The sequence below is a fragment of the Cloeon dipterum genome, chromosome 2, assembly GCF_949628265.1.
Source record: "Cloeon dipterum chromosome 2, ieCloDipt1.1, whole genome shotgun sequence".
Classification (NCBI taxonomy): Eukaryota; Metazoa; Arthropoda; class Insecta; order Ephemeroptera; family Baetidae; genus Cloeon; species Cloeon dipterum.
Genome location: NC_088787.1, coordinates 2,529,550 through 2,557,110, shown reverse-complemented (window position 1 = coordinate 2,557,110; position 27,561 = coordinate 2,529,550). Strand labels below are relative to the sequence as shown.

The following is a 27,561-nucleotide window of genomic DNA, read 5'->3' as shown; positions in this document are numbered from 1 at the left end:
AGTCCTGTGGCCAATCAGAAGCGTCGAAAAAGAGGCGTGCCGACCTAATCATTTAATTCCCGTGCATTTTATTACATTTCCATCAGCCTGATGTGCCATCTAACGGTCGATTCGCCAATTACCGGGCTAATCAGCTGATAGTAAAGAAACAACAACAAAATCGTTTTCATCTTTCCCACTGTACACCATATTTGCGCGTTAAAAGGGTACTCACTTCTCCGTTTTCAGGTGGATCACCGTTTCCAAAGGTCGAGGTGACCACCAGCAGCAGGGCCTCGTGCTCGACGCTGCTCATGTCGTAGTCCTGCATGCAGTAAACCTGCAAACAAAAATATAAAGATAACTCTCAGGGTATAGTGGATGACCCTGAGTGAAACGAAACAGACCTGAGCGTTGAAGGCGTGTCCGAAAATCTCGCCCAGCTTCTTGGCGTACATTTCGGAGCGTCCGGTCTCCGTTGCGTACAATACAGTTGCCTTGATACGCCGCGAGAGGGCACGTCCGAACAGCTTTGACGTAAATTTCACCGCCCTGAGAAACCAGATAGCGGTTAACGGTTTTTTAGACAAGTAAATAACAAACCTGGCGATCTGCTTGAAGTGGAACTTGCGACTTGGCTTGCTCTTGGAGCCTTTGCTTGTGTCACGCCCCTTTTTCCACACGTGCGTCTTCCACGCCGGCTCCTGCAAAAGACGTTAAATCAGAAATACTTCCGGTCTGAGCACGGGGGCCCTGTGTTGAGTCAAAGAATTCTGTACTTTTTAGTTTTAAAAGTCGTTGAATAAATATAAATTTCCATCAAAACTAGTTAGCTCTTTAAAAGTAGATCCTTTCAGCTCTCTATTTATCTAAATTTGCTTTGATGTCGGTGCTAATTAAATTGTACAGAGACTCGGCACTCGTCGAGTGAAAAAATTTGTGTCTGGTGACGTACGTATATTCGCCACACACGCGGCCATTCATTTTGTGCGGTTTAAAACGTTATATTGATGTAGTCGGACAGCGCAGGGAGAAGCAGCTAGCAGTAAATTTTTCATGAGCGCGACAGGTAGGCCCGGAAAAGCGAGCGAATTTATTGCGAAAGGCGTGTGCAGCTGCGGATCTGCGTCCAAATAAAGTGTCAGCAGCCATGGATGGAGCGTGGGCGATTAAACCGATGATAAGGCGCCGCGTGCTGATTGACACAACTTAAATAGGAATCGGTGACACTTTTCTCATACATGTGCACACGCCGGCTGGCCGGCGAGTGTGTGTATCGATTGCGGGACGTTTTTTTCGCCACCACACACATATACGCATCTCTCTCTATTTCGCGGCGACGAACCCTGGATGGAATACCCAATGAGACGGCTCCCGATCATCGCTATGCACATTTGAATCTTCACACAGATCGAAATAAGCCCCGGATATTGTATTCACGCTTTGAGAGAGATGAAAAATAATAAATTTTCAGGAACAAAATAATAAAAGAAATATTTTATGCAAGGAAGATGCTCATTTTTAACTTCGAAATAGCTGAAACATTGTAAATAAACGGTGGTAGCTCCGTTAGCGGGAAGAAAGGGAAAGAATAATAAAGAAGGGGAGTAGGGGATAGGTTGGAGGGGAAGGGAATTAAAGAAACTAAGTAAAAAGGGAAGGGATATAGGCATGAAAAAATAAATAATTATATAAGTTCCTTTTCCACTACCTTCTTTTTTCTTTTCAAAATGGCGGATTGGCGGGAAATTCAAATTAATATTAACGAAATAAGGTTTATGTACGCCTTTTTTGACTGTTAAATAGACCAATAGGATTTGAATCAAATTAATTCCGATTAAAAAACATAAAAACTTTAGTCATTAATTTGTACGTACTTTGGGGAACCTTGAATTCTCGAATTTCAATATTTATAAATTGTAAGAATTGAAAAATCTGAACAAAATCGTGTTTTTTACACGAAGAATGCCAGGAAAATGTTAAAAATAAAATTCTAAATTAAAAATTGGCTTTTTGATTCTGTTTTAACCCTCCCGATCGCATTATGAAAGCTCCAAAGGGCCTTTTTTGGCGATAATTATTGCAAAAAATGCTTTTAAATCAAACAGACAGGCCGAATGTGAATCTCTGTTAATTAAAATTAGTTTTTAGCATTGGTTAAGAGATTAAATTCAGTAAAAATGAATTAAAAATTTACGTAAAAATTAGGTAAAAAAACCTCTCATTACGTAATTGGAAGAAATTTAATACAAATTGCATTTCTAGAATTAATTCAATCAGCTGGGCAGGAAGAGCAGCTAGAGTTGTTCATTTCCCGGCTGCACAAAAAGTTGTGTGTGTGCAATCAATTTTAATCAAGAGAAAAGCATTATTTCCCTCTGCTGTGCAGTCCGTTGGCGCGGTAATCAAATAACGCGGCAGAACACGACACGTGAAATGCGAAAAACGGCGGCTAATGGAGCGCGCGCGTCGCGTTTGTTTCCATCAGCAGCTGCAGTTACACATTAACTCTGCTAAAAGGGCAGAAACTACCCATCGAATTAATATCACAACCCCTGATTAAAGCAGATGGCAGCCTTTCTCACAGCTGGAAATAATAATAAACGTCGACAGAGCTGGATTTTCATTTATAAATTCGAATAGTCGTAATAATTATTACCTGGTATTCGTAGGAGGGCTTGAGGTAGTAGAGGGCCATCTCCTGGTGGAAGACGGGCGTGATGGAGCCGGACATCGGCGGCACGATCCACACCCAGTCGGCCGGACAGCCGCGCCGCAGCCGCTGCTCGTTGTCCATGTGCTTGAGGAAGCTCTCCGACGCCGTGTGGTGGTCCACGATCGTCGCGTTGTGCAGCTGTACAAAAAATTCGCACAAAAAATGTGTTATTTTGAATTCTCAGGGGAATAGAGAATTGTTTTTCACTCGGATTGGCCAGAAAAAGGGGATAATCCTTGATTTTTGACTTGAACACGATGTGGCAACGCAGCGTTCCCCCACCAGCGACCAGGGGAGGTCCGTGATGGTCGCCATTTTTATTAAAGGTGATTTTAATGGCCATATTGACATTTAAAAGTAATTTATTCGCCATTTTGAACATTTTACTTACAAGATGTCGACTTTTTGCCTAAACTAGACTAATTTAATTGCAAAACGCGGACGCCATTTCTCCTGGTCGCTGGTGGGGGAGCGCTGCGTTGCCACATCGTGCTCAAGGACACCGCGTTAATCACATCCAAGGAGAAATGTGGCGTTTCGCCTGCAGTTCCGAGTGTGTATGCAACGCGCGGCGTTTCCGTGCCGCGCGCCTTGCATACTTTCGCTTCCTGCAGGCGGAACTTTGACCCAAATCGAAAGAAATACGAGAACAATTGGCGGGAAAATGGTCGCTTCCCCCAGAGAAAAATCATCAGGATTGTTTTACAAACCCAGATTACATTTTTCTCGCTGAAATATATTTTTAAAAATTAAATTTAAATTTTTTCTCAGTGGATAGACGCCTCTATAATTTAAAAATCACAATTTTAATAAATATCAAGTCATTCACAGCCTCAATAGCATCGATTTAAGACATACAAAAACATTTAAATATTCAGAAAACCTTGTCATTTATCTAATTTTAGCTTCAAAACCCCAATATCCATTAGAGAATCGAGGAACAACAAAGCAAACTTCTCGCTTTCGACACTATGGAGAATGCAAATCGCGAATGGCGAAACTTGTTGCGGGCTGTGTGAGAGAGAGAGTGGCAAGTTTGCACTTGCGGAAAAGGTCACTCGACTGTTTCCAATCTGCGGTCTGGGGACTCTGGGGGGAGCGGCAATTTTTCACGGCGCGCGCGACGCAAACTTTTATTATTTGCCGGCCGACGAGCGAGCAGAGAGAGAGAGAGCACAAACACAATGCACGACGAGCCATTAGATTAATTGCCGCTAGCTGCTCTCGTGCATGTGCGACTGATTAGACGCGGGGGAGGGAAGCTGCGGCTGCCTGTGCGTTCATTCTCACCTGGAAGCTGTGCAGCACGGCCACGTTCACCTCCACCAGCGCCCGGTCCTTCCACAGCGTCACCGGCGTCCGCGTGTCCAAACCCATCTGCGTCGCCACAGCCTGAACAAAAATTGAAAGGGAAAAATTTAATTATTAAGATAAAAAAATGAGCATATATAAATCTAATAAATTATTAGAGGCAAGTTTTTTAATTGAAGACCGTCTTTGACGAAGTTTCTGAGCGCACCAATCGATTCCTGAGGGTCGAATTAGGTATAATTGATATTTTTTCCAAAGAAACAGTGCAACGCGACGTGCGAACTTTTTTCCCGCCAAAAAATATGCACGTAAATACGAGAACTGCGCATGCGTGGGAGCTGGTTTGAGCACTTGCAGAGATATCACCTGTACGAATGACTTCTTTGTCACATCCAGCCACATTTGACGCATGCGCACTTCTCGCATTCATATTGTTTTGGCGGGAAAAAAGGTTCGCACGTCGCGCTGCACTTTTTGGTCAGAAAAATGTCCATTTTACCTATTTCTATCCTCAGGAATCGATTGGTGGGCTCAGAAAATTCATCAAAAACGGTCTTTAACGGTTCTTACCTCGGCAATATTGTACCGGTTGGAGTCGCAGAGGTCACGGCAGCCGATCTCGGTGCCCATGTACCAGCCGTTGAAGGGACACGCGGTGAACTCGAGGCCGCCGCAGTCGAACAACATTCCTGACACCGCCGGCACGCAGTACCACCGCAGACCCATCTCCTCAAACCAATCGTAACTAAGAAATTCAAAAATGTTTAAATTTTTATTAAAAAATAAATAAATAATGGTGACTCACGTAGGGTGTGTAAGCGGCACCTCCATGATGAGGTCGGGCGGGATGTCGAAGTACTCAGGGTCGTGTCCGTTGGCGGAGAGCACGAGCGGCAGGACGTCGAAGCGGGTGTGTTTTCCCTTCCAGCCGAGCTTGGTGCACACCTCGGTGAACTCGACGGTCAAAGGGTCGCCGGTGATGCTGCCGTCCATCTCCTTGTAGCCCGCGTACGAGATGAGTTGCATGTTCCACACGCGGTAGTCGTGCTTGCCGTCCGTCCGCTGCGGGAAAATCGTAATCGCCGACCTAACAAAAAAATATTTAGCGTTTATTTTTTAGTGTGATGAAAATTTCTGTTAAAAACCACAAAGGCAACTTGTTGGTCTGCCGTGCAGTTTACATTCGAGACGGAGAAATTAGCGCGGATTAAAAGCTTTCCGGCGGATCAATGGCACAAAGAGAAACAGCAGCCGCATGCGAACGAATATTCCGGTCGGTTGGTCGGTCGGCCGGGCGCAAATTAAGAGATTAATCTTGCAGACGCGCGCGCGAGGGGAGAGTCGATTCCGACGAGCCCTCAGCACCCTCGCAGTTGTTATTATGTGCTCTCCCGATTCGGCACTCCGCACAATAACAGCACGAGAGAGTGAGAGAGAGAGAGAGAGAGAGAGAGAGAGAGAGAGAGAGAGAGAGAGAGAGAGAGAGCATTGTCGGCGCGCGACCACACGCTCGCTGCACACCCTCTCGGCTTTTAATTTGCATCCGCATTGTTTTCACCGCGGCTAAAAATAAATTCAATTTAGTAGCGAGCGTTGAATTAATGTCATTTTCACGCATTTTTTAACACAAAAGCTGCCATTTAAATCGATAATTATTAAAATAAACAGGAAAAATAATTAAAGGGGAAATACTGCAAGGTTTGAGGGGAGGTAAATGGTTTCATGAAGGGGAAATATGTAAAAATTTAGAATTTAATTCGGAGAGCGTAAAAAATAAGAAGGGGAACGTTCAAATTTTTAAGAAAAAAGAATATAAGTCAGGGCATTGGAGGGGAGGTACGTTAGGTAGAGAAATCGAAAGGGAAAATGACGAATCAGGGATGAACTTAAAACTAGGACATAAAGCAAAAAGGATTTTTATGTCTATTTATTGAGCGAAAGCAAACTGAGGAGATTGTAGGGGAAGAAATAAAAGGTAGGAGGGGAAATGATGGAGGAGAGGCTTTGGTATTGGTAGGTTTTGTGAAGGATAAGATGCGGTCTACTCTCTTAACAGTAAAAGTGGGGAAATAAATGCTTGGGGAAGGTTTTAAGATTGTCAAGGGGAGGGGATAAAGGGTAAGTAAAAGGTTTGGAGGGGAAATAAATAAGAAAGAAAAATGATGGTTAAGTACACAGTCCGTTATAATCTAGAAAGGAGTCACGGAGGAAAAGAAAACAAACAATAAATACGGTTGAGGGGAATGGGTGAAAGGTTGTTCTAAATTTTGGAGACGCTTACAATCAGGGAAAATGAGAAATGTCCTACAACAGTTGAGAGCAACCAATTTCAGGAAACTTTAAAATCACGAAGAAGAGAAAAAAGGTAAGGTAATGCACACAGAAAGGTAAAGAGGGGAAGTGAACAAGGAGGAAGGTTAAAAACTAGTGATAGGAGTTACACTAGAATTAAAATTATACATAAACGAGATTTAAAAGGCATCTTTGCAGTCTCAAAAGGAGCAAGCAGCTAATTAGGGGAGGTAAAAAGGTATAAAGCAACAAATTCAGATAAAAATTATTGTAAATCTTGTAACGGACCTGATGTTGCCCTTGTTGGTGCTGTACTTGATGTGGTTGCAGATGGCCTCGAACATGCCGCCGGCCGTGGTGACGCCGCGACAGTCGAACACCTGCAACACACGAGCCGGAGGAGCGTCAGAGAGGGTGCAAACAAGAGTTATTGGCCCATTTTCGACTCTTGACATGTTGCTTCGAGGCAATAAAGAAAGCAGTCCGCGCGCCACCGCCGTAAAATAAAAAAAAAGAGAGAAAGCTTTGGTCGCCGTCGCTTCTCGAGTATTATTATCCGGCCCTGCTTCTCTTTAAGTGCCGCTTGTAATTGAAGTTATGGACTCGGGATTTACGGCAGGAGACACAAAAGCAGGATAGTTTTTTATTTTTGTCTAGTAGGTTTTGGGTTTTTATATTTTTCATCGCAAAGCAAGAGAAATGAGGTTGATTAATAATTTCGTTGGCTGTACAAAAAACGCGAAGCCCATTTCGCTTTGTGAAACGAAAATTCGTCTGTTTACAAATATTTGCCTTTCCTCCGAGTGTCCGAGTTCTACAAAAAAGGCGAGAGTTTAATATTTTGCGAGGGAGCCAGCAAGCTACAAAGTTTGGAAGAGTCGTTTGCATAATTCTGTACTCGGCTCGGCGCAAATCGTATTTATTATTCATGCTTGCAGCGCGCCTCTCTAAGCCGTTTAAAAAAGCTGAAATCCGAAATTAGCAAGAGGATTGTCCTCATTTGTCGGCACGCGTCCCTCGTAAAAAACAACTTAGAACCCCAATAGAGAAATAAATCTTATCATTAAAAGGGAAGAATTCAACTATTAACGAAATTTAAAAGGGACAAAATTTGGAGACAGTACAGCGAGATAATTTTAAATTTCTTGCATTAAAATTAAAAATTTCCCATTGGTTGCCATCTTTATCTTACTGAGAGGTTTAAAATATCCAAATGCGTAGCCTCAACCTGGGTTTCAAGGTTCTTAAATTAACTGTTTTTAAGTTGTTTGAATATTCCCGCCTTTTGAAGCTGCGCAGTAAACTAGTGCGCATCTTAAGCATGCGCAGTATGTTCGGATCGCTTTTTCATCTCACTGAGAGGCCAAAACACATCACTGCGCATGCGTGTCCTAAATTATAACCTTCTGCGCAGCCGCAATTCCCATCGGGGTTCTGGATTGCGATTTTTGTTGGTTTCCCGCCGGTCAGAAGTCAATATGGCGTCGAAATAATGGAGACCAATCAGGATACAGTCCAGCGGAAAATCAGAAGCGTCGAAAAAGAGGCGTGCCGACCAGATAATTTCCTTCCCGCGTATTTTGTTACATTTATATTAGCCTGATGTGCCATCTAACGGTCGATTCGCCAATTACCAGGCTGATCAGCTGTTAGTAAAGAAATAGCAACAGAGAACAGAAATATTTATTGCATTGAACAAGAAATGTGTGCCTCAATCATATATTTAAATTTTGAAATGAATTATAGGTAATTAATATCCTATTTTAAGACATAAATCAAATGCCGCAAATTTGCGCCGATGCAGCGTTTTAATCGTCTCAGCCGAAAGTCGAAGAGCGTGCATATGGGTGAATTGGAGCAATTTGCGGTGATTGATGAAGTCGGTTAATTGCGTCTTGTGTGCGCACTCAGCACGCGTCTAATTGCAAGATTCCGCCTTCCGCCTACCCCTAGCTATGCGCAGCTCGGGAATACATCGCCTTATTTTGTTATTATAAAGGCGTGTGTCTTTCGCTCAGGTGCGCCAGACTAATTAAATCCGTCGTGCGTGCGTTTGTGTCGGCGGCAGGTGTCTTCTTCTAATGCAAGCAATAAAATAATCGAAATTCGCCCGCCGCAGACACGACAAACACATTAAACCTTCAAGGAAAGCGGGGGTTGGGCAGGGTGGCAAAATTAAGCCACTTCATTCGCAGAAGAGAAATCGTGTTTTGTGGAAGAGGGAGCTTCGCGATAGTTTAAAGTTAAATTCAGGGAAAATTGGTTAAAAACTGATATTTTTTTTGAAATTCTGATCATTTGCTAAGAAAAAATATTTTATCTATTAAAGACCGTCCTTGACGAAGTTTCTAAGCCCACCAATCGATTCCTGAGGGTCGAATTAGGTATAGAGGATGTTTTTCCCGACCAAAAAGTCCATCGCGGCGAAGAACATTGTTTCCCGCCAAAACTATTTGAACGTATTTTCGAGAAGTGCGCATGCGTCAGAGCAGGTTCGAGCACTTGCAGAGATACCACCTGAACGAATGACTTTTTTGGCACATCCAGTCAGCTCTGACGCATGCGCAGCTCTCGCAAATACGTTCATATTGTTTTGGCGGGAAAAAAGTTCGCACGTCGCGCTGCACTTTTCAGTCGGGAAAAACATCCATTTTGCCTAATTCGAACCTCAGGAATCGATTGGTGGGCTCAGAAACTTCGTCAAAGACGGTCTTTAACCGGTGAAAGACATTTAAAAAATATTTATGCTCATAATAACGACTTTTTCCGAGAAAACATAAAATTAAACCAATTTATACTAAGTTTTTATCCAAAAATATTCAAGTTTTCCACATTTTTACCTGCCACGCCCCTTTTCCAGTTAAATTAAACCACGCCCTCATTTAAAACAAAGGCTACGATTGACGTCATTCGCTAGAATATGCTAAAAATAATTTTGCTTCATACAGAAATGAAAATAAAGGAGTATAGTGTTAATAATGTCACTCAAGGAGTAAATTGCTATTTGCTGTGAGACGGACGGAATAAAGAGAGCGCATTGAGAGCTAATCCTGTTTGCGAGAAAGCAAGCAGTGTGTGTGTTGCGTAAACGTGTGAAGCGAAACTCTTGATTGCAATTGATGCTAATTGCAGAGATCGTTTTGACGCGCGTATGCACTGCACACGGATTAGCAGCGTTTGTTTTCACGTCTGGCAGAGCACGAGACAGCAGAAGAGTTTGCAAGCAACGCATTAATCATCTTATTCACAGTTTGAAAATAAACTAGATTGCGTAGAAGTAATTATAAACTCTTGAAACTAATTTAAAATTCATGTAGATGTCACCGAAAATCGATTTCTCTTAAAAAATGCGGTGAATTTTAAAAAAGGGGCGTGGCAATCGATTTTATGTTTAAACCCTTTTAATTTAGAGTAAAACTCAGCTGGATAAAAATTGTCATTTTAATTTCCGGCATTTTAATGCGAATGATATGATGGAGGGTGAGGAGGGGTGAATTAAGAGCCGACGAGGGTGAATTATACGCGAGACGGTGAGATGCATTATCTCGCGCTTGATTAAGCTGCGCCTCTCGCGGCGGGCGGAATTATAAATAAGAGCTCTCGAGAAAAAAACGGCTGCAAAAAGTGGCGAAATAAATTACGGCCGGGCACGCAAAACGGCTCGTGCAAAAAATAACGAGTGTACAAACGAATTGGAACGCACGTTTGCCCACTCCGTCATCCCGCCTTTTTTTTATACATCCACCGAAAACCGAATCTTGTTGTTTGCGTGCGTGTAACACATCTGCCGTCCTTTCCCAACAACTGGCTCTCAGAGGAGAGGAAAAAAGAAAGAAAAAGGGTTGACTCACAACAGAGCTGTCTCTCAACAGAGGCGGCAATGAGTTTGTTTCCATTTCCAAAATGGGGAAAACCCAAACAAGCTTTAGGATAGTAGATTTTTTAATTTTTAAATAGGTTTCTGAATTAAATTACAACAAATTCTACATTTTATTCAATTTAAACTGATCCATATCTATTTTATTTATTGAAATTAAGCAATTTAAATAACCAAAAGGCTGATTTTTTTACACAAACTGAATAAATATGGTTAAATTAATTTTCCACATCACACTTCACAGAATTTAAATCCCAGATCGTGTAAAAGATATTTCGAAACGGCGCTCGTTCTGGTTTACATGTGTTTTGCAGAGGTGTGTGTGCTCGTGTCTAGCCGTGCCGGAGTGTTTGTTTGCAAAGCGAAACGCGTTTGTCAGTGTCCACTCAATTAATGCGGCGATGGCACAAAAAACCCACACACGAGCGCAGTTCGTTGGCTTTTCCGCCGCGATTCGTCTGCTCCAGAAATTTTTCCTTGGTTTTTGCGGCTGCATATTCATCTCGTTTGTTGCGTTTCAATGAGAGAGAGGGGGAGAAACGGCGGCGGCGGCGGCAGGCTGGAGCCGAGGGTGCGAAACACAAAGCACGGGAAACACCGGCCTCGTTCCAACCCGCCGAGATAGCAGCCAGCCCGTCAAAACTTGCAAAGCAACCGCTCTTCCTCGTCCAGATCTTTGTCTTTGCTTTTAGGCGGCCCTGACATCTCCGAAAAATTTATTCTTGGTATTTTTTTTATGAAAATAGATTCTAAAAAACGTGCCTCGTGACGTTCAGTTGTAATTAAAGCCAAAATATACATACTTAATTAAATTTAAACAATATTTTTAAATTTTCGAATAAAAATTATTTAATAATTTTCTAATTATTTTAACTTTTAAAAAACTTCAAAACGGAATTTTGATTATTTTTCTCTTAAATTTCAGTTCAAAAGGTATTTTTTCAAGCTCAGGTTTAATTTTATAAAATGAAAATCACACAACTATTTGATTTTCATGCTCGGAACATGCATAAAGTCACCCTGAGGGCATCAAAATCACCAGAATTTTCCAGGAATCAAAACCCTGGCGTCAGGGAAGCCCTCAAGCCACTGCCAAGAAAAGAGACGTCATTAGGACGTTTTAATAACGCTTTTGTGACGTCTTTTGGACGAGACGTGCAGTCTGGAGCTTTCAAAATCCATTTAGAAGCCATCAAAGGGCTCAGGAATGCCCTGACGAGCTCTTAAAAAATTCAAACAGTTATCAGGTCACCTGGAAAATCCGATAATACGAATTTTCCTTTAATTCCAGTCTTAAGAAAAAGAAAAAGTGCCGTGTAGAGCAACTTGGCAACTTTTCAGAATAAATTACGCCGCATTTTCCGCACGCACAAAAGACGACTTTGCTTCCGTCTTCCGTCTGCACAACTTTTTTATCTCTCTCGTCGTTTTGTTGCGAGTGGCATTGGAGCGTGTGTTTGCATCAGACAGCAGCAACCCCGCGGCGGGCGCCACCTGTTGTCCCAATCGAACCCCAAGTCAATTTTTAATCGAGCTGCAGGTGGCAAAACACTTATCCCCCGCCTCGCTGGCTGACTGACGCGGATATATACGCTATATTAATACGCAGTCCTTGTGTGTGAGCAGCTGTCCGCCTGCCTTCTGACAGATTCGTTTCCCAGAAATAGACAAAGAGACAAAGAAAAATAAAACGTACACATCAAATATCGATTAGGAATTTTCCGGAAGGAATACAAAACATCCCGAAAATTCTTATTAGAGATAATAACAATAAAATTAATAACAAAGACAAGAACAAAGTTCCTCCGTTCCGTCGAAAACATATTTTGATTTAATATTTAACAAATCAAATTAACCCATTTCATATTTTCAGTTTTTAACGTTGAAAATCTTGTTAAATAGAATAAACGTACGTAATAACCAAATAATATTATCTCTCTTTGTCTGGCGTCATATATATTAATGTGGGGCACTTGACAGTTTTGAATATTCAATATTCAGCAGACTCGCAGCCAACATGGAAGTGGAAAAACTGAAATTGACAGAGACGAAACTTAACAAGATCCTGCGAGGAAACAGTTTGGCGGAACGAGCTGTCGAGAAGATCATCAGGCATATCGATTATTTCGTCGACACCGAGGATGGAAAGAAAACGCTGAGGAATTTGGGCAAGTCTTAATATAATTTTGTTAATCAATTAAATATTTAAATAATATGCCTGCCTTTCAGATGATAATCTGCGAGAGAAAATCCTGCAGAGTTTGACCAAGTCCTATTGCCCAGAACCAGATCGAGAAGAAATGATTAAAGTACTTTTAGAGGCTGTGTCTCTTTTACTCTCTCCGAAAACCACGGAAATTTGTCTAGATGGAATTCTGTCCTTCTCTCCTCAAGATTCAAAGGAGAAAAACTATCTAGCGGTGAGGTTTGACCATAAAAACCATATCCTCATTAACCTAAATCCAACATCAGGTCTTAAAAATGATTTACTGCCAAGCCCCGAACGTCGAAACTCTTATAATAAATGATACAATCTTTGGAGACGAAATGCTTCTGATGGATGTGAGACTGTGCGACACGATCGGAATTCTGGGCAACCTGAAAAAGCTGCATTTGAACTACCAAATTATAGGCTACGCAGATCTGAAAGCGCTCTGCAAGCAACTCAAAAAATTGGAGTACGTAGACGTCAACGTCGCTCTGCACCAACAGTTCGACGACCAGGATGAAGCGGAAATCGAGGATTCGAAAATCTGCTTCTCCAATTTGAGAGTTTTCATCTTCGACGACAACTTCCCGAGGAGAAACTCGATCGAGATGCTCGAAAGATTCACTCGATTCTGTTTCGAACATCTTCCCAAATTGGAGGTTGTCCAGAATTTCGCGGATAATTACTCCATCCAGGATTTCGCGCTGGACGGAAATGCATCTCTTCGCGTTTCGTCGGAGAGACCTGCTCTCCGACATTTGTGCACCGTGCCGACCAATGCCCAAAATTTGCATTTGATTTTTCCGAATGTCACGCACCTCAAGGTAAAAATTGTTGCACAAACTTTGACGAAGTTTTTGAGCTCACCAATCGATTCCTCAGGGTCGAGTTAGGTAAAGTAGACATTTTTCCGACCAAAAAAGTGTGAATTTTTTTCCCGCCAAAATCTTTAAACGTATTTGTGAGAAGTGCGCGTGCGTCAGAGATGCGTGGATCTGCCAAAGAAGACATTCGTACAGGCAGTTGCTCTGCAAGTGCTCAAACCAGCTCTAGCGCATGCGCAGTTCTCGCATTTACGTTCTTATTGTTTTGGCGGGAAAAAAGTTCGCACGTCGCGCTGCACGTTTTGGTCGGAAAAAATGTCCACTTTACCTAATTCGATCCTTAGGAATCGATTGGTGAGCTCAGAAACTTCGTCAAATACAATCTTGAAGAGTTTTTATTAATTTAAACTCATTTTCTAGATAACAACAGCAGGAGATTCTCATGATTTGAAGAACAGAATCAAAGGAGTGTTGCAATTTTCCAAGGTTGAAAGCCTGACTTTGATGCAAATCGATTCAGAGGAGTTTATATACGAGATACTTGACGCATACGGACAGAATCTGCGCTCGTTGAAAATCGGGATTCCAAAAGACCGGTATCTCCGGTTAGAATTCAGCTGCATTTTCTCTCGTTGTCCAAAACTGGAATCACTCTTTCTGGACAGCGTTTCCATCCTAGACGACTTCAAAGAGATCACTGCTTTCGACGAATTGACTGAATTTGTTTGGAATATCCCAAGGTGAGCGAGACGTTTGAAAAATTATTAAGCTCTGTGTTTAATTTAATTTGCAGTTACTGGTCGGTTTATCTTAAAAACATTTTGTCAGCACCGAAATTGAAGAAATTGGCTTTGATTGGAATAAGCAATTACGACTGCAAGGACTTGCGCGAGTTGTCGGAATTGATAGAAAACGGAAGCATTTTGGGCCAACTGGAGCAATTTCAAATGATCACCAACCCTATGGAGAGCAAGCACAGCGCATGCGATTCCTGCCTAGTTCTTCCTCCTTTGAGACACGTGATTTTCAACGCTTCGGCTTTTCTCCCGAAATTAAGCTCCGTCGATGGCGTTTTCAATTTTTTCCTCACGGAATGGGATGCGGTTGTCGGTGAAAAATACAAAAACGATCCTGCGTACTTGTCGGCGCTGAAACTCATGCAGAAACTCAAAGCGTTCAAGAGTTATGATCCCTTGCTCACCAGACTGCTTGAGACATTCAATAACAAGATGTTAATTTTCGTTTTCAAATAAACAAACCAGCACAAACTTGAACATTGTTTTTAATTCTAATTCAAAAATTATAGAACATTAGAGAAATACCAGAAATTCAATGAGTTATGAAAATATTCAGTCTATTTTCTTTTTATTTCTTTAACAAAGGAAATTCTCCTGACTGGAATTTTGTTTTTTATTCTCCTCCAGAAGGGAAAGAGAAACAGATATTTTAAAACCAAGTAAGTACTGCCAGGAATTGAGATAGTTCTTTCCAAATATCACGCAGCTAAACGTAAGAAAATTCTTTTGAAAGATTTGTTTCTTGAAAGAGCTCTAATTTTGAAATATTTAATGTCTATACAGATTGATAGATCACGTTTGTTTATATTGCATTCAATTTAAAACAATAGATATTATCGTTAAGGAAACAAAACAACATGTTATTTATTACTTTCATTATAATAACTTCTTGTAGCTTGTGCGAACATCATGGACGACGATGCGAGACTAAATCTGACAAAAAAGAGGCTCAAAATCATCCACAGGAGTGACAGTTTAGAAGAGATCTCGATCAGGAAGATTGTTCAACACATCAAGTTCTATCTCGACCGTAAAAATACGAGATCGGAGTTGAAAAAATTGCGTGAGTTTAATTTATTAATAATTATACTTTCATTTACAAAATTTATAAATAAGCTTGGGTTCTACGGCTTAAAATTTTGAGCAAACTGACCAATCAAACGGGCCTACATGACGAGAAAAAATGCAGAAACCTATTTGATGCATTACCCCTGTTGCTTTCCTCGGGAAAATCAAAACACGTGACCATATCCGGATTAAAGGAAATACATCCCTTAAATGAGCAAAAGGAATTCGTTAAAAAGGTTTGATTTAAAGATTTTAAGTCCTGATGATAATTTTAAACCTACACCAAATTTCAGGCCTTAAAATTAATTGCAAAAAATGCCGAGAACCTGCAATCCCTGATTTTCTTATTTACAACAGAAGAAATTCTGGTGGACGAAAAGAAGATTTTCAAAGTAATAATTAAAATGAAGAATTTACGAAAACTTCAGTTGGAGAACGGCATGGTTAAATACTCGAAATTGAGGAAGCTGTGCAAGAAATTGAAGTATTTGGAGCATCTGATTGTCAACATTTCCTTCGACTGCAACCTCGATAAATTCACCAAGGCGGATTTCGTCAAATTCAAAGCCAGTTTTTCCAGGCTGAGAGTTTTCCTGTTCAGAGAAACTGAGTTTAAGATAAAAAGGGCTGATGAAACCTCCGGAAGGTTGATCAATCTGTTCACGCACTTCTGCTTGCTTAAACTGCCCAACTTGGAGATTGTCCACAATTACGCGAATTGTTACGCTCCGCAAGAGTTAGAACTTGGAAGACCAACTTTCCGGCTCAATGAAAAAAGGTTAGCCTTGCAGCATTTGTGCACGGTGCCGGCGCACGAAGAATTTCACGTCAATTTCCCCAACGTGATCAATTTAAAGGTGTGTTTTTTTAGAATAATCTTTTGAAATGTTATAAAAATATCTGATTTTTAGGTGATTTTCGAGCTCAAGAAGTGCTACAGTAACTGCGAAATCGATGCTTTGCTGAGATTTACGAAAATCGACAGCCTGACTTTGATGAATGTGGATTGTGGATATGCAGTGAACAAAATTCTGGATGCATACGGACACAATCTGCGCGTCCTGAAAATTGGAAATCTGAAATGCCGGCTTCTCAGTTTGAAATTTAACAGAGTTTTCTCTCAATGTCCTAAGTTGGAGACGCTTTTCTTGGACAACGTGGACATGCTCGACAGCTCTGAAAAAAATAGTTCTTTTGGCAATCTAATCGATTTTGAGTGGAATGTTCCAAAGTAGGAATAATAATTAGAAGAAATTAGCACTTATAACTCCATAATTTTCACAGAGAAAAATGCTTGGTCCATCTAAGCAACATTCTGTCAGCGCCGAAATTGAAAAGAGTGTCTCTCAGCTGCAAAATCTACCAAAACTCTAAGGATTTGCAGCAGCTCTCTGATTTGATCAAGGAGCAGAAAATTCTGCAACAACTGGAGAGTTTTAAGATGACGCGAACCATGTTCATCAACCTTGGCGAAGCTCACGACTCTGCTTTCAACGAGATGAGCGTCCTGATCAAGAATGCCTCCGCGTTTCTCCCGAAACTGAAAGAATTAAACCCTCAATTTTACTTCTACAGCACAAACAACACCTGGCCCTTGATAATGAGGAGTTTCGAAAATGACCATATTGAGGATTCGTCCAAGGACTTGAACGAAAAACGCGCTGCCGCAGCCTACAACTGGCTTGGAGACCCCAACCTGATCAAATTCCTACAGGCTTATCGAAAGGATTGAATTTTCAGTGGCAAAACTTGAAAAATTAGAATTTGTATATTTGAAGTGTGGATTTTAATAATATATTTTTGTGCTGAGGACGATAAACAAAAAATAAATTAGTAAAACGAGACATAGAAATATTTCTTAATTGCAGGAAAGTTAAAAATATTTTCCTTTTCCCAAGCCTGAGTATTACATTTCGACAATCGTTTTTCCTTCATTTGCCTCGCCATGGACGACGAACACGGACTGAAACTAACGGAAAAACGGCTAAAGAACCTGAGCCGGAGCGGGAGCAATTTATTTCAACACGCTGTCAGGTTAATCGTGAAGAACATTAGATATTTCATTGATCAACAAAACGAGAAGCTTTTGAATTTGCGTGAGTTGTTTTAAAAGTGGCACTATCAATTCGATTAAGTTGTTATTTTCAGCTGGCTTTGCCCGTGACATTATTATGCTTGAACTAACACGACTGAAGTGTTCAAAAGTAGATGGAGACCTCGAAATTTTTGAATTTCTCTTGCGGGCTTTTAAACTTTTGCTCAGTCCGCAAACGAAGAAGATTGAACTCAACGGACTCATGACCTTCTGCCCCGCATTGCTGAAGACAAACAAAGTCACCGAGGTTTGAACTAATTAAAAACATGAATTAATTTAATAAATTTATTATGGAATAGATTCTGCAACTGATTGTAATTCACGCTCCCAACGTCCAATCGCTGATCGTCAACGAGAAACTCCGACACTGCAGCAGTGAAGAAAGAAACGAAGCCGCAACTAAGAAAATGTGCCTCGCAATCGGGAAGCTGACAAAATTAATTCACCTTGACCTGGAAATGTACCAGATTCACTACATCGACGTGGAGCTGATTTGCAGGAAATTGAGAAAACTGGAGTACCTCATCGTCAGGATTATTCCCGAGCTCGAACTTCGAATAGAAAACGTGGAGAAATTCAAGAAAAGTTTTTCCCGCCTGAAAGTGTTCGTCTTTGGCGATCCACGCATTAACCAGAGAATGCTGACACAGCTTTGTCTGTTGCATCTGCCCAATCTTGAAATTCTGCAGAATTACGCTGATGACGCCAAAATCGGATATTACGACTTTTCGCCTAACCTGACAGCGGAACTGCAGCAGGCGGTGAGACCGGCTCTTCGGCACCTGAGCACGGATTGCCCTTGCCCACTCAAAGTGCACGAGGTTTTCCCCAATGTCTCGCACTTGAGGGTAGTTAATTATAGATTTAATTTAAACTGAGCCTGAGTTGAAATTTTATCGTTTCAGATCAAAATGAACTTTCGGATGGACAGGGTGTGTGACGTCGACCCGTTCATGCACTTCACCAAAATCAAGAGCTTGGCCTTAATCGACCTGCCACTGAATAAGACGGACGAGCTGCTCAAAAAATACGGGATGAATCTGACCAGCTTGAGAATCAGGCATTTTTTCGAGGATGCGTGTACTTACAGCTTTAAGAGGATTTTCGAATTGTGTCCAAAGCTGGAAATGCTTGGTTTGGACGGAGTGCAAATGTCTGACGACAATGACAGCATCACGTCCTTCGCCGAACTGAAGCAATTTGAGTGGTCTGTCATGTAAGTATCAATCACCGCGGGTCCATTCTATAAATTTGAACCCTTCTTTCTTCAGATTCACCGATCTTTTGGCACAAAAGCAGTTTCACCTGTCGAACATCTTGAGAGCACCCAAATTGGAGGCATTCGCCTTGTACTCAAGAGAGCAGTTCAGACCTTATGACTTAAAGAAGCTTTTCATTCTAATGTTCAACAAACAAATCCTTGGCAACCTGGAATACCTTCTGTTGGACGTGTGCCCGGTGAGCCGCATGCACAACGATGTAAACGATCCCTGCTTCAAAATGTTCTGTGGTTTGGTGAAGACTGCGTCGACGTTTCTGCCCAAATTGGTCGACCTTGACGTTTTCCTCAGGATTTACGGCGCACAGGAGGTTCCAAGCGAAAAGCGGTGCAAATACGTCATGGAACATCCAAGCTCGGCGTTTTGCAGTGAAAACATGGCTGCCAACCTCGGCTGGCTCGGCGAAGCCAACCTTATCAAGTTCCTGCACGCTTTTAAGGCGGCTGTTACTGATTCTCATGACCAGGGACTCCAGACACAATAAAATTATTTAAACTAATTAGAAATTTGTTTTCTGTTGAATGGACGTGACAAGATAAAATATATATTTCTTAAACACCCGGCAAGAAATTTGATGTCTGAGGATATCTGATGACATCAGGCAGTTCAAAAGTAAATCATCCGGATATCCTTTGGATATCTTTCGGATGTAATTTGTATATCTTCCGGATATCCTTTGGATATCTTTCGGATGTACTTTGCATATCTTTCGGATATCCTTTGAATATCTTTCGGATGTAATTTGTATATCTTCCGGATATCCTTTGAATATCTTTTGGATGTACTTTGCATATCTTCCGGATATCCTTTGTATATCTTCCGGATATCCTTTGTATATCTTCCGGATATCCTTTGTATATCTTCCGGATATCCTTTGTATATCTTCCGGATATCCTTTGGATATCTTCCGGATATCCTTTGTATATCTTCCAGATATCCTTTGGATATCATCCGGTTATTCTTTAGATATCCCCCGAATATCTTTTATATATCCAATTTATTGCTGGACAACCTCCGGTGCTAAGAAGGGGTCAAATGTGCAACATTTTTCAACTTTATAACTATCTATACATTACATAAAATTAAAGACAAAAAAATAAAATAATGCGTACGTAGAAGTATTTTAATTTCGGGTCTCGTTCTTTTGACAGAATCTGCCTGTGTGTGTTTTCGGGTGTACGGAAAAGTTCAAAGCGTAAAGGAAACAAGCGCAGGGTTGGGATTGATGAGCAGCTGATGCGAGTTGACAAGTTGCGGGGCGCTAAATTACCCCTGCTTCTTGCTCGTCGGCGTGCTAATTCCGCCGAGCAACACTCGCGGCGGCGTCAAAACGCAAAATTAATCTCGCACTGCGCCGCGCGCGTGAGAGAGAGTGAGAGCAGAGAGCGGAGAATCGTTTAGCCGAGAGATCATTACGCTGCACCGACTCGATTACCGGCGGGCGGGACACGATTTCTGCTTTCTGGCCGCGGATGATTAGCAAAAAGCTTATTTCGTCCGCAAACTCGTTTGCCACTCCGCGGGGGAGAAACTTTTTGCCGCTGCTGCTGCTGCTCGGAAGGGAGGCGGGTGAATATATTTAAATTTTTTCTTTGAGCGTTATTTTATATAAAAACGGGTGAAGAGATTTCTTCAACTAGAATCTCGGCCAATTGGCGATGCAGAGAGCCACGGCCGCGGGGCTGGTCGTTGCAGATGTGAAGCGAATCGTGAGAGATGCAAAGGAAATGTACAAACGAACCTCGAGTGGCCGGATTTTAATTGCTTTCTTTCATTTTTCTGTTGCCCAACAATCTCGGACACCGCGCACCGACTGCTTTTGTTTCTCGACTCCTTTTTCATGCAAATGCCACGCGGCGTCGGCGAACAATCAATATCCAATAAGGGGATTAAACGGCAGGCGCGTAATGAGAGCAGAGCGGGATAAAAAGGGAAAGAAAAAAGATGAGTCTTTTGTGTGCTCAGCCGAGAGCAGCCATCACCACCCACGCGGAAGTTCGCACTTTCCCTTTTTAACGGCCAAAAATCATAATTTCACAGCGATGGAAATGAGAATTTTGTATACAAAAGGATGGAATCTTTAAAAATGTGGAAAATCGATCAAGAATTTTATTAAAATTGTCTTCATTTTATTCACCGGGGGTTGTATTAATTCCCGCATTCTGTGTTGATCAGTCGGCATTCAAAATTCGAGCATTTTGAAGCTGCGCAGTAAACGTATGCGCATCTCAAGCATGCGCAGTAAGTTCAGAACGCTTCAAAATCTCACAGGGAGGCTGAAAATGATCACTGCGCATGCGTGAACCAAATTAAAACCTTCTGCGCAGTCGAAATTCCCACCGGGGTCCGGGTTTGCGATCTGTATTTTGGTTCCCGCCGGTCAGAAGTCAAAATGGCGTCGAAATGTGGCGAGGCCAATCAGGAGACAGTCCAGTGGCCAGTCAAAAGCGTTGAAAAAGAGGCGTGCCGACCTAATAATTTCACTCCCGCGTATTCTGTTACATTTCCATCAGCCTGATGTGCCATCTAACGGTCGATTCGCCAATTATCGGGCTAATCAGCTGTTTGTTAAGATATAAAAACAATAATATTGATTATGCTGAAGCTATTTTCATGATAAATTTACCGAGTCAATTTAATTTTAAGTTTGTAACCTTCCCGCCATTTCCTACCAAACGCCATATCTGCGCGTCGCGTGAATCTGGCTCCCGATGATTTTGTTGTTCAAAAAAATTCTGTATACACGGAGATCCCATTCTATTTTGATGCATGACATCGTTTAAAATACTGTTTACCGCGGTTAAAAGCTGTTCAAATCTTGGATCGATTTTAAATTTAGTGCTGCCTGCAACTCGGAGGATTTATTTGTTGCCTTCCAAGTTTGAAGAGAGTTGAGTTTCGCCTCTGGCAGAAATTGTTTGCGAACAAGTTTAGAGTGTAATTGGCAATCATGGGATTCAATCCGGCGGCGGCAGCTGCGTGCAAAACTGCAGATTACTTTCCGAGACGTGGATATTATTAACCGCACCCCTCGAAGAAAAAACAACAGAATTTAAGAAACCGTCAACACCAAAATTGTATCTGAGGTTGATCGTTTTCAAGATAATTTTAAATTTAAAAAATGAAGCAACATTTCTAATTAACCCAAATTAATCTTTTAGAGGCTTGGAATAAATTTCAGAATTATTTAGATGAAAATTGTGAGTGTCCTACCTGTAGTTTGGACCACTGGATGCGTCCGATGCAGCGCGACGAGTTCCTCCAGGCGAGTTTGGCGCCGTAGACGAGCTCGGTGTTTGTCAGCTGATAGGTGCCCGACTCGTCCACTTCCTTGCACACCTGAGCCCACCGGGACTGATGCGCCGCGCTGTTTAGCCTGCGACAACACACCATAATTGACTCGCTAATTGCAAAAAATCACGCTTTGTTTGCACAGTCTCAACACACAAGCCCCCAAAACGGGGCAGAGAGTTGCTGTGCATTAACGATTTTTTATTAATTATGAGAATAATTGATGATTTACGCGAGAGTAAAACGGGAAAACACTGAAAACAGGGAAAAGAGGAAAAAATTGGCGTGTTTACGTTTATTAAGGGGGCGTGGTCCATGTCTAGACGGTTAGTTGGCTAAATCTTTTTAGATTTATTTCATTTTTAGGGCCTGTAAACGAATTAAAATTCAGGAAAATGGTTTTCAAAGGGAAATATTACGAAATTCTGACCGATTTTTCGATTTTAATGCCAAGAATTCTGATGGATGCCGCGGTAAACAGATCCACAGCTGGGGGGCGTGTCCACATCGCTCCTGATTGGCCGCTTGGATTCGCGGCGCAATTGTTTTTTTAATTTTATCAAAATTCTTTGTAAAATTGACGCATTTTGCCACAAATAAATTGATTTTAAGGATTTGTATGATTAAAAACACAAACCAAATTTGAAATTTTCCCGCCTAAGCAATTTTTTTCTTAGAAGTTTGCAGCCGGCTTCTTTATTGTGAGTGTCGAGAGCAGGAGAGCAGTAAAATCAGTTAACTTGCCGCTTTGCGCTTTGGCGCTGACTGAGATAAGTTGTGTGCCAAGCACGTGAGCGGAATTATTTCATTTATTCGTCAGCGCGGAAATTAATTAGGCCGGAAAGTTTGTCGGTGCACTTGTCACTGAGTCGGACGGACATGCACCTATCCAGCCGAGCAGCTCCAATTTATGCAAATCTCCGAGCTAAAGTAGCTTATTTCAGCCGAGAGCTAATTAATTTCCAGACTACTCGCCAATCGAAGAATTTTTCCCCCTAAAATCCTATTTTTGAATCACGGCGGTGGAAAAAAATATGCAATTGGAATGCAGACGGACGACTCAATTAGACGCTACTCTGTTGGTTTTTTGTTTGCAAAACTTTTCTCATGAATTATTTAAGTCTGCGAGCGAGCAAGAAAAGAAATAATAAGAAACACGCACGCACACCTGCTGTCTTCCTCCCTTTCCTTTTTTTTATTATATGCGGCCGGCTCTCGTTAATTAAGCCGCTATGCAAATCGGAAACTATTATTTGAACAAAGTTTCGGCAAATGATATTAATAAAGTGACATGCCTAACTTATCCTTGGTGCTCCACTGAATTTGTAAAGTGGCTTTATATAGCTTGTGCATCCGGCACCCTCTTTGATTTAACGGGCCTTAGGTTTAAATTAGAAATTTCATTTTTAAATGTATACTATGAATTGTACGATTGGCGCCATTTTGTAGATATTTCTAAACTAACAGCTGATTAGCCCGGTAATTGGCGATGCGACCATTAGATGGCACATCAGGCTGATGGAAATGTAACAAAATGCGCGGAAATGAAATTATTAGGTCGGCAAGCCTCTTTTTTTACGCTTCTGATTGGCCGCTGGACTTTCTACCGATTGGCCTCAATTATTTTGACGCCATTTTGACTTCTGACCGGCTGGGAAACCAATACAGATCGCAAACCAGCCCTCGGTGGGAATTACGACTGCGCAGAAGGTTCTAATCTTGATATCGCATGCGCAGTGATGCGTTTTGGCATCTCAGTGAGATGAAAAAGCAATCTGAACGTACTGCGCATGCTTAAGATGCGCACAAATTTACTGCGCAGCTTCAAAATGGGCGGATATTCAAACAGCTATACATTTCAACGGAATTTTAACTTCTGACCGGCAAGAACCAACACAGATCGCAATCCGGACCCCGGTGGTGAGGACCATAGTGGTTTTAATTATTCAAAATGGCGTCAATCATTTAATTCATGAATTTTTTTAATTAAAATTTTTTAACAATCAGAAACCTTTTCCTTAAGATTACTTAAATAATTAAATTTTTAATAATTCTCAAGGATATTAAAATTTTTTAATTTATTTTCGGTCAAGGCCCGTACCGTAGAAGGCCCCGGAGTGCAACAGGGCCGCTCTCTGCTGCTCGGTTCTCTCCATTCATCGCGGTCAATTAAGCGCGTGACGGGTCTGGGGAGCGATTTCACGGGTGCATACTCTCTCTCTCTCTCTCTCTCTCTCTCTCTCCTCTCTCGCGCTTTGGATGCGTTTTAATTAAACACGGGGGTTGCGAAAAGTCACCTGCGGATGGAGGCGAAGTATTGATCCATAAAATCCCTGGCCAGCCGCAGGACTTCCTCCTTGTTGCGAGGATTCAACGCCGAACGGCCAGGAATCGCCATGATGCTCCCCATGCACGTCTTCTCCGAACATTGCGTCGGCTGAAACAATTCAAATAAAAATTTAAAAATTTATTTTTTGACTAAATTGTTACAGAATTTTAATTTAAAATTTGCTCTTCGACATTTCTAGCTGCCAGTGTTCCAAATAAAGTCTGAAATTCATTAGAATTTTATCGATCGATCGATGTAGGAACCGTTTCTCTTGGGCGTTTGTTATAAAAAAAATGAACATACTCGTTTGCTCCGATCGGAAGCAGGCAAAGATTTTCATATCAGTGTCAAGCACCGTTTTTCCTCTCTCTCTCTTTTCTGGAGAGCAAGTTGAGTTTGTGTGTCGCGTGCTCTGCTCCAATTGGGGCCACACAAAAAGTTTTTGCCTCGCCGGGCCGGTTCGAGATTCGAGACGGGGGTGGGCGGCATATTTATGCAAATTGCACCCAAAGTGCCGCGCGTACGTACGTGTATTATCAAAGTTTTGTAACGCAAATCGCTGCTGCCTGCTCCAACTTGTCGCGTTTACAAAAGTGACTCCGTGTGTGTATATATATGTGTCGATGATGTCTTTCCAAAGAAGAGACGTACAGACTTAGAAACCTTTTCACACGCACGCCCACGAAAATTAAATCAGAATAAAGCGCCGAGCGAAAGTTGAAAAGTGGCCTGACGCATCGGCTGCAGGAATTATTAAATTAATTACAAAGATGATGCGGAAAATTAATATTTTTTCATGGCTGATGGAGGAATTTTCATTCTTTTAGAAAAAATTAATTGTTATTATTGCTTTTAGAAAGTTTATTTACATTTTATGCATGAGATCGTATATTTTAAACACTTAATATGAACTTTAAGTGTAAAAAACAGAAGAACCTTAAAATAAATTGGTTTCAGGATTGTAATTCAGCAGTTTTGGCATTTTATTTGAGCTTTACGGCGGTGAAAACCTATGAAAAGACACCAAATTTGATTAAATTGGACATTTTCGAAATTTTTAATCTCAGGGTCACGTCAGGGACATACCCTGAAAATTGATTTCGACCTTCCTAGGTCCACTCTAGGCCCTCTTGGTGTTTTTAAGCAAATTAAATGTCAAGAAATATATTTTACGAATTAGAGGCGAACTGCGCATGTGCGGTCAAGCAGGTTTTTTAATTTTCAAATTCGAATTGCAGCAAAACTGCGGTGATTACATCTTTGAAACTCGGTGTGCTTGTGCAGAATTTCACGAGCTACATTTCAGCCCTGAACCCCGAAAAAATCGAAGGGGGCATTCATCCCTTAATTTTGAATTTTCGGAAAAAGGTCGTAAAAGGTGACCTTGGCCTTCGACCTGCGAATTTTTTGTAAATGTAAAAGTTGTTCAGAATTGAAAACTAGGCTGGACAGTGAAAATTTCAAGGTAATATCTCAACCCAGTCAAGAGTTACAGTTTATAAATCGATTTTCGGGGATTTTTTAGATAAGAAAAATTAGGGAACGCCCCCTTTTCCCAGCTAAAAACCTAGAATTGCCCATGCGCATGTGTGAGAGCTGGTTTGAGCACTTGCAGAGAGACCACCTGTTCGAATGACTTCTTTTTCACATCCAGCCAGCTCTCACGCATGCGCAGTTCTCGCATTCATATTGTTTTGGCGGGAAAAGAGTTCGCACGTTGCGCTGCACTTTTAGGTTGGAAAAAATATCCACTCTACCTAATTCGACCCTCAGGAATCGATTGGTGAGCTCAGAAACTTCGCCAAGGACGGTCTTGACATTTTTCTATTTATATTTCTATTTACGACACGAAATAAAGGCCAAATCTCGAGGGTGGCGGCAAAGACGATTTCACTTTTGACTCTCTCCTTTGTATCGCACGCGGCAGCGATTCGGCGGAGCGGGAGATCGATGGACTGCTTCCCTGCTTTTGTCAGTCGCGCTACAAAACGGGGTGCAAAATAATCCCCTTTGAGCGCCTGTTGAGCGATTCCTGCCCCGATTCTCCCCCTCCTCACTACAAACACGCGAGAACACACGCTGTCGGCGGGCGACAACTCACTGTCAGACCAAAAAATCGAATCTATGAGATTCGGACCCGCGCACAGCACACACGACGCCCGCGTGTTTGTTCAAGTCTCGTCGGCACCTGCTTTTTATTGCTTTTCCCTCTCTTTTAGCCTAGTCTCGGAATATTCACGAGACTCGCGGTAATAAAACGCGACTTTGCTTCGCAAATAAATAATAATAAAACACCAAACGTATCACATAATATTTGCTCGGCTATTTTTGCCGAAAGTGGGCCAATTTTTCCTTAAAATGCAGTCAATATTTTTGACTAATGAATTTTTTAAGAATGTTTCAAGTTATGAAGTTAAAAACTTAGCGAATTCACCAGTTGCATAAACCCTAAGTGTTCGAAGCCGCCAACAGATGCCTCCACCGTAGACTTTCGATTTTAAGGCACTTCCGCTGCGATTTCAGACTCAATCTAGCTACTGTGCATTCTTCAATGAATTTGCTTTTTTTGACGTTCTGTAAACCAAAATCGGTTCAGCCAATCGCCGTGGAATCGTGAAAAACTATTTTTTGAAATAAAAAAAATTTTCCAACGTTTCTACGGCGAATGGCTGAACCGATTTTGGTTTTCAGCACGTCAAAAAAAAAGCAAATTAATTAAAAAAAGCAAAATAGCTAAATTGAGACTAAATCGCAGCGGAAATGCCTTAAAACCGCTTAAAAATTTTTTTTTAAGAAAATCTGTTGGCGGCTTTAATAACTAAGGGTTTATGCAACTGGTCAGTTCCAATTGTTTTTGTGGTTTCTCAGGGTCAAAGAATTCAGACAATTTTTAAAAAAAGGTTTTAATTAATAATGATTTAGTAGAAAATGATGTAACGGTGTGTTTTCCAATTAATCCAGAGCCTTTTAGTTGGTGGCAAGAAATCAACAGTGATTTAAATCGTTGATTCATTTTTTTTAAATTTCTGTTTGACATAAATTGTGATCCAAATAAAGAGATCGTTAAATGGTTTAGGTTTAATTTATTTTCAATTTCATAAAATGCATGAAATATATTAGCTAAAATATTAAGTATTAAGACACTTCAGACCGAGAAATGAGGAACAAATAAATCAAGTAGCTGGAATTATTTCATACTTTTCCTCTGGCATCACCATATCAAATTTTATCTGCCCTCTTGAATTATTTGCCTCCAAACGCATTCTATTTTAAAGCAGAGAGCACGCCAAACTCACATTTCCACGCCAGAAATGCATTTTTTATGTTTCAAATCTTCTTTAGTCTTAATATATAATATTAAATTTGTAAATTAATCTGCATGCTTTATAGGCAATGCTGAAAATAATCTTCTGAATAAGTGTGCCATCATGGTAAAAAATATTTCAATTTTTGACAAATTATATTTTTTATTCAAATCATTAAGTCTAAACGG

At 41.3% G+C, this 27,561-nt stretch overlaps 1 protein-coding gene across 3 annotated transcripts in view; it reads right to left on the bottom strand.

Moving 5' to 3' along the window:
- The window catches only part of Nos (Nitric oxide synthase), a 77,071-nt gene that overhangs the window by 7,648 nt on the left and 41,862 nt on the right, over positions 1-27,561 (bottom strand). For all 3 annotated transcript variants that reach the window (XM_065478201.1, XM_065478202.1, XM_065478203.1), the window contains exons 2-11: positions 24,037-24,176; positions 21,662-21,824; positions 6,587-6,678; positions 4,812-5,093; positions 4,577-4,751; positions 3,986-4,087; positions 2,639-2,833; positions 583-683; positions 387-531; positions 215-319 (exon numbers count right to left, since the gene is read on the bottom strand). In XM_065478201.1, the coding sequence (XP_065334273.1) occupies positions 215-319; positions 387-531; positions 583-683; positions 2,639-2,833; positions 3,986-4,087; positions 4,577-4,751; positions 4,812-5,093; positions 6,587-6,678; positions 21,662-21,824; positions 24,037-24,176 (1,500 nt within the window). The remainder of the gene's footprint in view (positions 1-214; positions 320-386; positions 532-582; positions 684-2,638; positions 2,834-3,985; positions 4,088-4,576; positions 4,752-4,811; positions 5,094-6,586; positions 6,679-21,661; positions 21,825-24,036; positions 24,177-27,561) is intronic.